General features: G+C 48.2%; 1 protein-coding gene across 1 annotated transcript; it reads right to left on the minus strand.

Moving 5' to 3' along the window:
* Nucleotides 1–13,033: 13,033 nt before the first annotated feature.
* LOC115363075 (uncharacterized) lies at nt 13,034–14,950 on the minus strand. The gene has a single exon (XM_030057148.1). It carries the CDS (start codon nt 14,948–14,950, stop codon nt 13,034–13,036), a length of 1,917 nt encoding a protein of 638 aa, XP_029913008.1.
* Nucleotides 14,951–15,483: the final 533 nt, after the last annotated feature.

Consider the following 15,483-nt stretch of genomic DNA (forward strand, 5'->3'; position numbering starts at 1 on the left):
GTGACTGTGATGTGACCTGCTGTGACTGTGATGTCACAACAGCTGTGACCTGCTGTGACTGTGACGTCACAGACCTGCTGTGACATCACTGTTCGAACAACATGATTGTTGCAAATGACAAGCTGTGACATAGTTGCTGTCACCCTGGTCACTAAGGGTTAATGATGTTGCAGCCCTTCAGCCAATCAGAGCGCAGGTCTGAAACAGGTGGGCAGGACAGATCAGATGCGCGAGCCAGATGCTTGGTGAAGGTGTAAGTCCGATTAAACCATCAAAACCAACAAACAGCGCCATCAAATGGGAAAAGTAACAGCCTGTACTCTGGTGGTGTGTGTCTGTGTGTGTGTGTGTGTGTGTGTGTGTGTGTGAGCAGTGTTTGGCAGTAGCGGCGTTAAAAGTAGCGACGTTACTAGTTTAACTTCATTTGTCCGTAGCGTGGTGACATCTAACAGCGGGTGACGTCACCGTTCGAACATGATTGTTGCAAACGACAAGCTGTGCAGCAGGTGACATCACCCACGTGACATCATCACTGTGACGCCTGTTGTGACTGTAACAGTCACGGCAGCTGTGACCTGCTGTGACTGTGATGTCACAACAGCTGTGACCTGCTGTGACTGTGATGTCACAACAGCTGTGACCTGCTGTGACTGTGATGTCACAACAGCTGTGACCTGCTGTGACTGTGACGTCACAGACCTGCTGTGACATCACTGTTCGAACAACATGATTGTTGCAAATGACAAGCTGTGACATAGTTGCTGTCACCCTGGTCACTAAGGGCGTCACAGTGATGATGTCACGTGGGTGATGTCACCTGCTGCACAGCTTGTCGTTTGCAACAATCATGTTGTTCGAACGGTGACGTCACCCGCTGTTAGATGTCACCACGCTACGGACAAATGAAGTTAAACTAGTAACGTCGCTACTTGTAACGCCGCTACTGCCCAACACTGCTCACACACACACACACACACACACACAGACACACACCACCAGAGTACAGGCTGTTACTTTTCCCATTTGATGGCGCTGTTTGTTGGTTTTGATGGTTTAATCGGACTTACACCTTCACCAAGCATCTGGCTCGCGCATCTGATCTGTCTTGCCCACCTGTTTCAGACCTGCGCTCTGATTGGCTGAAGGGCTGCAACATCATTAACCCTTAGTGACCAGGGTGACAGCAACTATGTCACAGCTTGTCATTTGCAACAATCATGTTGTTCGAACAGTGATGTCACAGCAGGTCTGTGACGTCACAGTCACAGCAGGTCACAGCTGTTGTGACATCACAGTCACAGCAGGTCACAGCTGTTGTGACATCACAGTCACAGCAGGTCACAGCTGCCGTGACTGTTACAGTCACAACAGGCGTCACAGTGATGATGTCACGTGGGTGATGTCACCTGCTGCACAGCTTGTCGTTTGCAACAATCATGTTGTTCGAACGGTGACGTCACCCGCTGTTAGATGTCACCACGCTACGGACAAATGAAGTTAAACTAGTAACGTCGCTACTTGTAACGCCGCTACTGCCCAACACTGCTCACACACACACACACACACACACACACACAGACACACACCACCAGAGTACAGGCTGTTACTTTTCCCATTTGATGGCGCTGTTTGTTGTTTTTGATGGTTTAATCGGACTTACACCTTCACCGAGCATCTGGCTCGCGCATCTGATCTGTCCTGCCCACCTGTTTCAGACCTGCGCTCTGATTGGCTGAAGGGCTGCAACATCATTAACCCTTAGTGACCAGGGTGACAGCAACTATGTCACAGCTTGTCATTTGCAACAATCATGTTGTTCGAACAGTGATGTCACAGCAGGTCTGTGACGTCACAGTCACAGCAGGTCACAGCTGTTGTGACATCACAGTCACAGCAGGTCACAGCTGTTGTGACATCACAGTCACAGCAGGTCACAGCTGTTGTGACATCACAGTCACAGCAGGTCACAGCTGCCGTGACTGTTACAGTCACAACAGGCGTCACAGTGATGATGTCACGTGGGTGATGTCACCTGCTGCACAGCTTGTCGTTTGCAACAATCATGTTGTTCGAACGGTGACGTCACCCGCTGTTAGATGTCACCACGCTACGGACAAATGAAGTTAAACTAGTAACGTCGCTACTTGTAACGCCGCTACTTGCCCAACACTGCTCACACACACACACACACACACACACACAGACACACACCACCAGAGTACAGGCTGTTACTTTTCCCATTTGATGGCGCTGTTTGTTGGTTTTGATGGTTTAATCGGACTTACACCTTCACCAAGCATCTGGCTCGCGCATCTGATCTGTCTTGCCCACCTGTTTCAGACCTGCGCTCTGATTGGCTGAAGGGCTGCAACATCATTAACCCTTAGTGACCAGGGTGACAGCAACTATGTCACAGCTTGTCATTTGCAACAATCATGTTGTTCGAACAGTGATGTCACAGCAGGTCTGTGACGTCACAGTCACAGCAGGTCACAGCTGTTGTGACATCACAGTCACAGCAGGTCACAGCTGTTGTGACATCACAGTCACAGCAGGTCACAGCTGCCGTGACTGTTACAGTCACAACAGGCGTCACAGTGATGATGTCACGTGGGTGATGTCACCTGCTGCACAGCTTGTCGTTTGCAACAATCATGTTGTTCGAACGGTGACGTCACCCGCTGTTAGATGTCACCACGCTACGGACAAATGAAGTTAAACTAGTAACGTCGCTACTTGTAACGCCGCTACTGCCCAACACTGCTCACACACACACACACACACACACACACACACACACACACACACACACACACACAGACACACACCACCAGAGTACAGGCTGTTACTTTTACCCATTTGATGGCGCTGTTTGTTGGTTTTGATGGTTTAATCGGACTTACACCTTCACCAAGCATCTGGCTCGCGCATCTGATCTGTCCTGCCCACCTGTTTCAGACCTGCGCTCTGATTGGCTGAAGGGCTGCAACATCATTAACCCTTAGTGACCAGGGTGACAGCAACTATGTCACAGCTTGTCATTTGCAACAATCATGTTGTTCGAACAGTGATGTCACAGCAGGTCTGTGACGTCACAGTCACAGCAGGTCACAGCTGTTGTGACATCACAGTCACAGCAGGTCACAGCTGTTGTGACATCACAGTCACAGCAGGTCACAGCTGCCGTGACTGTTACAGTCACAACAGGCGTCACAGTGATGATGTCACGTGGGTGATGTCACCTGCTGCACAGCTTGTCGTTTGCAACAATCATGTTGTTCGAACGGTGACGTCACCCGCTGTTAGATGTCACCACGCTACGGACAAATGAAGTTAAACTAGTAACGTCGCTACTTGTAACGCCGCTACTGCCCAACACTGCTCACACACACACACACACACACACACACAGACACACACCACCAGAGTACAGGCTGTTACTTTTCCCATTTGATGGCGCTGTTTGTTGGTTTTGATGGTTTAATCGGACTTACACCTTCACCAAGCATCTGGCTCGCGCATCTGATCTGTCCTGCCCACCTGTTTCAGACCTGCGCTCTGATTGGCTGAAGGGCTGCAACATCATTAACCCTTAGTGACCAGGGTGACAGCAACTATGTCACAGCTTGTCATTTGCAACAATCATGTTGTTCGAACAGTGATGTCACAGCAGGTCACAGCTGTTGTGACATCACAGTCACAGCAGGTCACAGCTGCTGTGACATCACAGTCACAGCAGGTAACAGCTGTGTAACTGTTACAGTCACAACAGGCGTCACAGTGATGATGTCACCTGCTGCACAGCTTGTTGTTTGCAACAATCATGGGGTGCGTTCCGATCGCCCTGTAGTTCCCTGCGCAGTGGACTACACAGGGTGTGCCGCCATGTTCAGTGTGATTCCAAACCACAGGGAGCAGTTCGAAGGGCACTGTGAACTGTGCAGGGAATAAGTGAACAACGGCTCCTCACTTCGCCCAGTTCGCCAACGGATATTACCCATCAGTCACTGCGCGACATGTGCTGCCTGTTGTCATGGCGACGAGGCGGCTCGAGACACGGCGGTTATTTCTCTCACCACCGTCATTATTAAGGATTTTAAAATAATCTGTCAGTGATCAACATATAATATGACACAATTTGTAAATGATGTGATATGAATCTCTTCAGGAATGACACCGTACATCTTGCAATGATATCACATTTATTCATAAGTTTTTGCTTGTTAAGCTAAGTTGATTACACTGACAACAACGGGGTGCACGAGACGTGACGGTTATTTAGGAATGACAACCGCACATCTTGCAAATGACAGCGGTAATGTGAATGAATGAAATAACATTTGACAAGACATTTCACCGGGGCGTGTTTTGGAAACTCGGCCGGACACAGCTGTGACGTTGCAGGGTGTTCCGATTGGAGTAAATTTGTGAAGTGAAGTTCCCTAAGCCGACGTTACCTCTGCAGGGAGTAGGGAGTAGGGAGCTCTGTCGCAGTACACTGTGGATCGGAACTCAGCTATGTTGTTCGAACGGTGACGTCACCCGCTGTTAGATGTCAAACCCCAGCAAAAGTTCCGCTGCGTTTAAGGTTGAAAAATGCCTGGGAAAATGTAGCTTCTGCGGACGCTACCGCGCTATTTGATCAGAAAAATAGTTTCACTACATAAAAGCTATTTGGTTTAGAAAACAGCCACGTTACGACCACGCTACGGACAATTGAAGTTAAACTAGTAACGTCGCTACTTGTAACACCGCTACTGCCCAACACTGCTCACACACACACACACACACACACACACACACACACACACCACCAGAGTATAGGCTGTTACTTTTCCCATTTGACAGCGCTGTTTGTTGTTTTTGATGGTTTAATCGGACTTACACCTTCACCAAGCCTCTGGCTCGCGCATCTGATCTGTCCTGCCCACCTGTTTCAGACCTGCGCTCTGATTGGCTGAAGGGCTGCAGCATCATTAACCCTTAGTGACCAGGGTGACAGCAACTATGTCACAGCTTGTCATTTGCAACAATCATGTTGTTCGAAAGGTGACGTCACAGCAGGTCACAGCTGCTGTGACATCACAGTCACAGCAGGTCACAGCTGCTGTGACATCACAGTCACAGCAGGTCACAGCTGCCGTGACTGTTACAGTCACAACAGGCGTCACAGTGATGATGTCACGTGGGTGATGTCACCTGCTGCACAGCTAGTCGTTTGCAACAATCATGTTGTTCGAATGGTGACGTCACAGCAGGTCATAGCTGCTGTGACTGTTACAGTCACAACATGCTTCACAGTGATGATGTCACATGGGTGATGTCAGCTGCTGCACAGAGGGTTTATAAGAGACAGACAGAGAGCAGATCTTGCCCCCCACCCTTGACTAGCCACAAACCGCCAAAACCTAGCTGAAACATGCAGAAATCACATGCACCGTCCCAGATGAAAATTCACTGGAAAGAACGTGCAAAGGAACAAGAAGAGAGAGAAAAAGAGACCAACATGATCCAGGAAGACCCACTCAGAGACACCGAAACTCTCCAGAAGCAGGAATCTGAGCAGAGGCATGAACTAGAACAAGAACTGATGGAACACAAAATGTCCCAAGAAAACACCAAAAGGTCCCCAGAGCAGGCATCTGAGTGGAGGGGCGAACAATGCCAAGAGCCCAAACCCAAGGGCCCAGAACCCTGGACAAATTTCCATCAGTCCAGGCAATTCTGGATCATGAAGGAGAAAGATGAGAAATCCCGCATGGAGAACATGTCCCCCAGCACCAGTGAGCCACCAGGCAAGATCAAGCCGTGGCAGAAAGAGAAGGAAGATCTCCACCAAGAGCTGGAGCAGCTGAAACAGAAGCTGAGGGCCAGCGAGGCAGAACATATGGATCTCCTCAACAAATTGGAAGCCAGCGAGGCAGAAAGTAAGGATCTCCTCAACAAACTGGAAGCCAGCAAGACAGAAAAATAAGGATCTCCGCAACAAATTGGAAGCCAGCAAGGGAGAAAATAAGGATCTCCTCAATAGTCTGGAAGCAAGTGAGGCACAAAAGAATCATCTCAAAATTCTCATTAATGAAAAGGACAAAGTCTGTAGAGCCGAAGAGGAAAGAATTTCCCAAGAGGAGTTGCAAGCCTGTCCTCGAGAAACAGAGGAGCCGACCTGTGACAACACGGAAGAAGAAGAAGATGGAGGGAGCTGTGGTCAAGAAGCCAGATTCAAGAAAAAGCCTTCAAGGATGAGAAGGATGAGGAGATTCTTGACTCAGTTTTTCTCTGCACCAGCGAGGCTGGAGCCTGGACACGAAGAAAATGAACAACAAATGTACAAGAAAACCAAAGGGCTTGACGTCCAAAATGAGAATGACGAGCTAACAGACACGATACAGCAACCAGCATCGAACGCTGAATGTTTGGACGAAGTCTGTAGAGCCGAAGAGGAAAGAATTTCCCAAGAGGAGTTGCAAGCCTGTGCTCGAGAAACAGAGGAGACGACCTGTGAATACAGGAAAGAAGAAGAAGATGTCCCTACATCTTCTTCTTCTTTCCTGTATTCTGTGGTCAAGAAGCCAGATTCAAGAAAAAGCCTTCAAGGATGAGAAGATTCTTGATTCAGTTTTTCTCTGCACCAGCGAGGCAGGAGCTTGGACACGAAGAAAATGAAAGATCCAAAATTGTCATCAATGAAAAGGACCAGAAAACCAAAGGGCTTGACACCCAAAATGAAAATGAAGAGCCAACAGACACGATACAGCAACCAGCATCGAACACTGAATGTCTGGACGAAGTCTGTAGAGCCGAAGAGGAAAGAATTTCCCAAGAGGAGTTCCAAGCCTGTCCTCGAGAAACAGAGGAGACGACCTGTGACAACACGGAAGAAGAAGAAGATGGAGGGAGCTGTGGTCAAGAAGCCAGATTCAAGAAAAAGCCTTCAAGGATGAGAAGATTCTTGATTCAGTTTTTCTCTGCACCAGCGAGGCAGGAGCTTGGACACGAAGAAAATGAAAGATCCAAAATTGTCATCAATGAAATGGACCAGAAAACCAAAGGGCTTGACGCTCAAAATGAGAATGAAGAGCTAACAGACACGATAGAGCAACCAGCATCGAATGCTGAATGTCTGGACAAAGTCTGTAGAGCCGAAGAGGAAAGAATTTCCCAAGAGGAGTTGCAAGCCTGTCCTGCTGGTTGCTGTATCGTGTCTGTTAGCTCTTCATTCTCATTTTGGGCGTCAAGCCCTTTGGTTTTCTGGTCCTTTTCATTGATGACAATTTTGGATCTTTCATTTTCTTCGTGTCCAAGCTCCTGCCTCGCTGGTGCAGAGAAAAACTGAATCAAGAATCTTCTCATCCTTGAAGGCTTTTTCTTGAATCTGGCTTCTTGACCACAGCTCCCTCCATCTTCTTCTTCTTCCGTGTTGTCACAGGTCGGCTCCTCTGTTTCTCGAGGACAGGCTTGGAACTCCTCTTGGGAAATTCTTTCCTCTTCGGCTCTACAGACTTCGTCCAGACATTCAGTGTTCGATGCTGGTTGCTGTATCGTGTCTGTTGGCTCTTCATTTTCATTTTGGGTGTCAAGCCCTTTGGTTTTCTGGTCCTTTTCATTGATGACAATTTTGGATCTTTCATTTTCTTCGTGTCCAAGCTCCTGCCTCGCTGGTGCAGAGAAAAACTGAATCAAGAATCTTCTCATCCTTGAAGGCTTTTTCTTGAATCTGGCTTCTTGACCACAGCTCCCTCCATCTTCTTCTTCTTCCGTGTTGTCACAGGTCGGCTCCTCTGTTTCTCGAGGACAGGCTTGGAACTCCTCTTGGAAATTCTTTCCTCTTCGGCTCTACAGACTTCGTCCAGACATTCAGTGTTCGATGCTGGTTGCTGTATCGTGTCTGTTGGCTCTTCATTTTCATTTTGGGTGTCAAGCCCTTGGTTTTCTGGTCCTTTTCATTGATGACAATTTTGGATCTTTCATTTTCTTCGTGTCCAAGCTCCTGCCTCGCTGGTGCAGAGAAAAACTGAATCAAGAATCTTCTCATCCTTGAAGGCTTTTTCTTGAATCTGGCTTCTTGACCACAGAATACAGGAAAGAAGAAGAAGATGTAGGGACATCTTCTTCTTCTTTCCTGTATTCACAGGTCGTCTCCTCTGTTTCTCGAGCACAGGCTTGCAACTCCTCTTGGGAAATTCTTTCCTCTTCGGCTCTACAGACTTCGTCCAAACATTCAGCGTTCGATGCTGGTTGCTGTATCGTGTCTGTTAGCTCGTCATTCTCATTTTGGACGTCAAGCCCTTTGGTTTTCTTGTACATTTGTTGTTCATTTTCTTCGTGTCCAGGCTCCAGCCTCGCTGGTGCAGAGAAAAACTGAGTCAAGAATCTCCTCATCCTTCTCATCCTTGAAGGCTTTTTCTTGAATCTGGCTTCTTGACCACAGCTCCCTCCATCTTCTTCTTCTTCCGTGTTGTCACAGGTCGGCTCCTCTGTTTCTCGAGGACAGGCTTGCAACTCCTCTTGGGAAATTCTTTTCTCTTCAGCTCTACAGACGTCGTCCAGACATTTAGTGTTCGATGCTGGTTGCTGTATCGTGTCTGTTGGCTCTTCATTCTCATTCTGGGCGTCAAGCCCTTTGGTTTTCTGGTCCTTTCCATTGATGACAGTTTTGTATCTTTCATTTTCTTCGTGTCCAGGCTCCTGCCTCGCTGGTGCAGAGAAAAACTGAGTCAAGAATCTCCTCATCCTTGAAGGCTTTTTCTTGAATCTGGCTTCTTGACAGCAGCTCTCTCCATCTTCTTCTTCTTCCGTGTTGTCACAGGTCGGCTCCTCTGTTTCTCGAGGACAGGCTTGCAACTCCTCTTGGGAAATTCTTTCCTCTTCGGCTCTACAGACTTCGTCCAGACATTCAGCGTTCGATGCTGGTTACTGTATCGTGTCTGTTGGCTCTTCATTCTCATTTTGGGCGTCAAACCCTTTGGTTTTCTGGTCCTTTTCATTGATGACAATTTTGGATCTTTCACTTTCTTCGTGTCCAAGCTCCTGCCTCGCTGGTGCAGAGAAAAACTGAGTCAAGAATCTCCTCATCCTTGAAGGCTTTTTCTTGAATCTTGCTTCTTGACAACAGCTCCCTCCATCTTCTTCTTCTTCCGTGTTGTCACAGGTCGGCTCCTCTGTTTCTTGAGGACAGGCTTGCAACTCCTCTTGGGAAATTCTTTCCTCTTCTGCTCTCCAGACTTCGTCCTTTTCATTAATGAGAATTTTGAGATGATTCTTTTGTGCCTCACTTGCTTCCAGACTATTGAGGAGATCCTTATTTTCTCCCTCGCTGGCTTCCAATTTGTCGCGGAGATCCTTATTTTTCTGTCTTGCTGGCTTCCAGTTTGTTGAGGAGATCCTTACTTTCTGCGTCGCTGGCTTCCAATTTGTTGAGGAGATCCATATGTTCTGCCTCGCTGGCCCTTAGCTTCTGTTTCAGCTGCTCCAGCTCTTAGTGGAGATCTCCCTTCTCTTTCTGCCACGGCTTGATCTTGCCTGGTGGCTCACTGGTGCTGGGGGACATGTTCTCCATGCGGGATTTCTCATCTTTCTCCTTCATGATCCAGAATTGCCTGGACTGATGGAAATTGGTCCAGGGTTCTGGGCCCTTGGGTTTGGGCTCTTGGCATTGTTCGCCCCTCCACTCAGATGCCTGCTCTGGGGACCTTTTGGTGTTTTCTTGGGACATTTTGTGTTCCATCAGTTCTTGTTCTAGTTCATGCCTCTGCTCAGATTCCTGCTTCTGGAGAGTTTCGGTGTCTCTGAGTGGGTCTTCCTTGATCATGTTGGTCTCTTTTTCTCTCTCTTCTTGTTCCTTTGCACGTTCTTTCCAGTGAATTTTCATCTGGGACGGTGCATGTGATTTCTGCATGTTTCAGCTAGGTTTTGGCGGTTTGTGGCTAGTCAAGGGTGGGGGGCAAGATCTGCTCTCTGTCTGTCTCTTATAAACCCTCTGTGCAGCAGCTGACATCACCCATGTGACATCATCACTGTGACGCATGTTGTGACTGTAACAGTCACAGCAGCTGTGACCTGCTGTGACGTCACCATTCGAACAACATGATTGTTGCAAATGACAAGCTGTGTGCAGCAGGTGACATCACCCACGTGACATCATCACTGTGACGCCTGTTGTGACTGTAACAGTCACGGCAGCTGTGACCTGCTGTGACTGTGATGTCACGGCAGCTGTGACCTGCTGTGATTGTGATGTCACAACAGCTGTGACCTGCTGTGACTGTGATGTCACAGACCTGCTGTGACATCACTGTTCAAACAACATGATTGTTGCAAATGACAAGCTGTGACATAGTTGCTGTCACCCTGGTCACTAAGGGTTAATGATGTTGCAGCCCTTCAGCCAATCAGAGCGCAGGTCTGAAACAGGTTGGCAGGACAGATCAGATGCGCGAGCCAGATGCTTGGTGAAGGTGTAAGTCCGATTAAACCATCAAAAACAACAAACAGCGCCATCAAATGGGAAAAGTAACAGCCTGTACTCTGGTGGTGTGTGTCTGTGTGTGTGTGTGTGTGTGTGTGTGTGTGTGTGAGCAGTGTTGGGCAGTAGCGGCGTTACAAGTAGCGACGTTACTAGTTTAACTTCATTTGTCCGTAGCGTGGTGACATCTAACAGCGGGTGACGTCACCGTTCGAACAACATGATTGTTGCAAACGACAAGCTGTGCAGCAGGTGACATCACCCACGTGACATCATCACTGTGACGCCTGTTGTGACTGTAACAGTCACGGCAGCTGTGACCTGCTGTGACTGTGATGTCACGGCAGCTGTGACCTGCTGTGATTGTGATGTCACAACAGCTGTGACCTGCTGTGACTGTGATGTCACAGACCTGCTGTGACATCACTGTTCAAACAACATGATTGTTGCAAATGACAAGCTGTGACATAGTTGCTGTCACCCTGGTCACTAAGGGTTAATGATGTTGCAGCCCTTCAGCCAATCAGAGCGCAGGTCTGAAACAGGTTGGCAGGACAGATCAGATGCGCGAGCCAGATGCTTGGTGAAGGTGTAAGTCCGATTAAACCATCAAAAACAACAAACAGCGCCATCAAATGGGAAAAGTAACAGCCTGTACTCTGGTGGTGTGTGTGTGTGTGTGTGTGTGTGTGTGTGAGCAGTGTTGGGCAGTAGCGGCGTTACAAGTAGCGACGTTACTAGTTTAACTTCATTTGTCCGTAGCGTGGTGACATCTAACAGCGGGTGACGTCACCGTTCGAACAACATGATTGTTGCAAACGACAAGCTGTGCAGCAGGTGACATCACCCACGTGACATCATCACTGTGACGCCTGTTGTGACTGTAACAGTCACGGCAGCTGTGACCTGCTGTGACTGTGATGTCACAGCAGCTGTGACCTGCTGTGACTGTGATGTCACAACAGCTGTGACCTGCTGTGACTGTGACGTCACAGACCTGCTGTGACGTCACCGTTCGAACAACATGATTGTTGCAAATGACAAGATGTGACATAGTTGCTGTCACCCAGGTCACTAAGGGTTAATGATGTTGCAGCCCTTCAGCCAATCAGAGCGCAGGTCTGAAACAGGTGGGCAGGACAGATCAGATGCGCGAGCCAGAGGCTTGGTGAAGGTGTAAGTCCGATTAAACCATCAAAAACAACAAACAGCACTGTCAAATGGGAAAAGTAAAAGCCTGTACTCTGGTGGTGTGTGTGTGTGTGTGTGTGTGTGTGTGTGTGTGTGTGTGTGTGTGTGTGTCTGCGTGTGTGTGTGTGTGTGTGTGTGTGTGTGTGTCTGTGTGTCTGTGTGTGTGTGTGAGCAGTGTTGGGCAGTAGCGGCGTTACAGCGATGTTACTAGTTTAACTTCATTTGTCCGTAGCGTGGTCATAACGTGGCTGTTTTCTAAACCAAATAGCTTTTATGTAGTGAAACTATTTTTCTGATCAAATAGCGCGGTGGCGTCCACAGAAGCTACATTTTCCCAGGCATTTTTCAACCTTAAACGCAGCAGAACTTTTGCTGGGGTTTTACATCTAACAGCGGGTGACGTCACCGCCGCTCACGGACCTGTACGTGCAGCCGACATGAGCCCTGCGTTCCAATACTCATACTACCATACTATTTAGTAGGGGAAAAAAAGATTTAGTATGTCCCAATACATAGTATGTCAGATGCAGTATGTCAAGAGTACCTGGATGTTCTACTACATCCGGTCAGATTTCGCAGTATGGATTTCAGCATGCTGCTCTGGCCATTCTGACCCACAACCCTTTGCGCAGCGGACGTTATGTTGCACTGACTGAGTTGTGTGTACAAGCCACGCCCAAATACGGACGACAACAAAACACACATATCGCACAAACCTCGCTCAGTGACAGCAGAAACGACAGGAAGACAGAGATCAGAAATATGACAGATGACAGCGCAGTGTGAAACAGCACCGGCATTTTGACAACAACATTCATATGTGGCACTACGTACGGCGGTGGAAGTGAGCGAGAGGGTTGGACTTCAGGGACGATGTATGTAGTGTGTCCCAGTAGTATGCATACGCATGCATATTTCATACTCCCTAAGCCCTGAGCCCTCACTGACTTAAGTAGCTGCACCTGGGAAGTGACTGAGTGTGTGAGGCTGCAAGGGGCTGAAGTACTATAAAAAGGGAATGGGACAGCCCTTTGTTTGGTTGTCAACGGCGATGCATCATGTTTCTCACAATCGCAGCTTTGGGACTTTTTTTTTTTTTACGTTTTTTGCTTGGTATTTTTGAGGAGTCGTAAAAACAGCATAAAAAATTATCTACTCCCACAAAAGGCATTGATGAGCTTGCCAAGAGATAAAAAAAAACAAAAAACAAATATGCATTGCTGCTGTGTACATACATCTACTGATGCCTAGTCTGGACACATCATCAGTGAAGTTCCTGGATTCATGGGGTGTTTCGGGTCTTTCAACTATCATACACTCTCCTCCAGGTGACCCAGCCGGGGTTGATCAAATCCCGGCTTGTGTCCAGACAGCTAGCTAGCTACCATGACTCCATGGATCTCCTCTTTTGAGCCACAGCCATCTTGAGGCCCTTTCTGCCGCTTCAGTGGTACTGCGGATGGCTCTCCTCTTCCTCTCTCCGTTAATGCCTAAACTGCTGAAGGCTCTGGCCAAGGAACGGGCCGCAAATCCTCTGCACTCTACTTCCACAGGGAAACACCTTGCTCTCCAACCAGCCAGTTGGCAGTCGCTGACCAGTCCTGCGTACTTGGAGAGCTTCCTCTCAAAAGCTTCTTCCAAGCGGTCTTCCCATGGGACTGTCAGCTCCATCAGCACTGCTTGTTTGGTGGACTCAGAGATGAGGACAATGTCTGGTCGCAGGGTGGTGACTGCAATATGGCTGGGGAATTTCAGCTGCCTTTCAAGGTCCACCAACAACTGCCAGTCTCTTGCAGATGACAGGATGCCTGCAGAGGATGTTCTTCTGGCAAGAGTTGGTTCGTCCCCAGCTCTGACGAAGGCGATGGTCTTCTTGGAGGGCTGGAATTGTTTTGCCCATGCCAGTCCTGCGCTAATGGCTTCAGCGATGATCTTAAGGACTTGGTCATGCCTCCACCTGTACCTTCCATCTGCAAGTGCCCTTGTACAGCAACTGAGGATGTGTTCCAGGGTTCCTCGCTTGGAGCACAGTGGGCATGCTGGTGTCTCTGCTATGCCCCATGTGTGCAGATTTGACGGGCTCGGGAGCACGTCATAAACCGCCTGTATGAGGAATTGGATGCGTTGAGGCTCAGCTTTCCAAAGCTCTGCCCAGGTCACTTTCCTCTCAACCGCGTTCTCCCATCTTGTCCAAGCTCCCTGTTGCCTCATTCCCACAGCCTTGCAGGTTCTCGTCTCCTCCACTGCTGCTCTCACCTCGTCCTGAACAAGACGTCGCCCTTCCTTCCCCCTGGTGTTCACTTGGGGAGTTGGAGAGAGTCCTAGCCCAGCTCTGCCTCGTGTGACCACTCCGATCAGACTCCTGTGCCGGATCCTTGCATCTGCCTCTTCAACTGCATCCTCTGCCCTCCATTTCCTGCCAGTCCTCACTTGGATCCCTGCTTTAGCCACCTTCGGATCACTTGAGTCCCTGTACTGAACCACTTCTCTGGCTCTAGTGACCTTGAATTCCTCCTCCAGGGATTTGAAGGGCAGCTGCAGTTTGTTGCTGTTGCCGTAGAGTGCGATGCTGCTCAGGCTCTTTGGAAGCCTGAGCCATCTCCGGAGGTGGTTACTGACTTTCCTCTCCAAGGTCTCAACTGTTGAGATCGGGACGGAGTAGACGAGGAGGGGCCACAGAATCCTGGGAAGAATGCCGTGCTGGTATACCCAGGCTTTAAACTTCCCAGGGAGGCCTGACTTGTCCACGGATTTCAGCCAGCCACCCAACTCAGTGCATGTCGACTGGACAGATGTTGTATCTCTCAGAGAGCTGTCAAAAACCTTACCTAAGCTCTTGACTGGCTTCTCTGAGATAGTTGGTATGGCTGTGCCTTTGATGGTAAACCGGAACTTGTCCTCCACCTTTCCTTTCCTCAGCACCATTGATCTTGATTTGGCGGGTTTGAAACACATCCGGGCCCACTCCACCAGCTTTTCAAGACCCTTTAGAATCCACCGGCAGCCTGGGACTGATTCTGTTGTGACTGTGAGGTCATCCATGAATGCCCTGATGGGTGGTTGCCGTTGTCCAGAATTCGTGCGGGGCCCTCTGCACTCTGGCTCAGCGGATTTAGTGAGCATATTCATGGCTAGTGAGAACAGTGTCACAGAGATAGTACACCCTGTGATGATGCCGATCTCCACCTTGTGCCAATCGGATGTCAATGCTCCTGAGGAGACCCTCATCCTGAAATTGCTGTAATAATCAGCGATGAGGCCTATCTGCTTATTTCCTTCATTTCTGAAGGCCATCTTATATAAAATATTGGGCTACATATCATGATGTGTTCACTCTCATCATATCAAGTCCGTGATGGCACTTGGCAGCGAGTAGATGCAAATACCAAAATGTTTTTCTGAACAACTCTAAACTCCCTCATATAATCAGACCAGAAAAAGCGATCTATTGAGTGGCTGGTCAAAACTGTTTGATTGACAAAAGATATTTTAGGACCCTACATATGACACTATTTAATGTGCTATGTAGTGATAATAGCAAATTTGAATGTTAACAATCAGTTTTATTTTTGGCTATTTTAAAATCTGTTTGTCCATGTGTGTGTATGTATATGGTAACCCAAAATGTCAATTTTAACCCATAGTGGACAAGTAAGGGTCTTAACATTTAATTTTACATCCAAAATGTTCCATTTTCTTCTGTTATTACTGTTACCTTAATCACAGATCATTAATATATGAAATATTTGGCAGAGTAATTGTGTATCAGAAATAAGGGGTAGTCATGCTTATGTCTTTTTCTTAAATTGTTCCCACAGATGTGATTT

Source organism: Myripristis murdjan, chromosome 8, assembly GCF_902150065.1.
Source record: "Myripristis murdjan chromosome 8, fMyrMur1.1, whole genome shotgun sequence".
NCBI classification, from domain to species: Eukaryota; Metazoa; Chordata; class Actinopteri; order Holocentriformes; family Holocentridae; genus Myripristis; species Myripristis murdjan.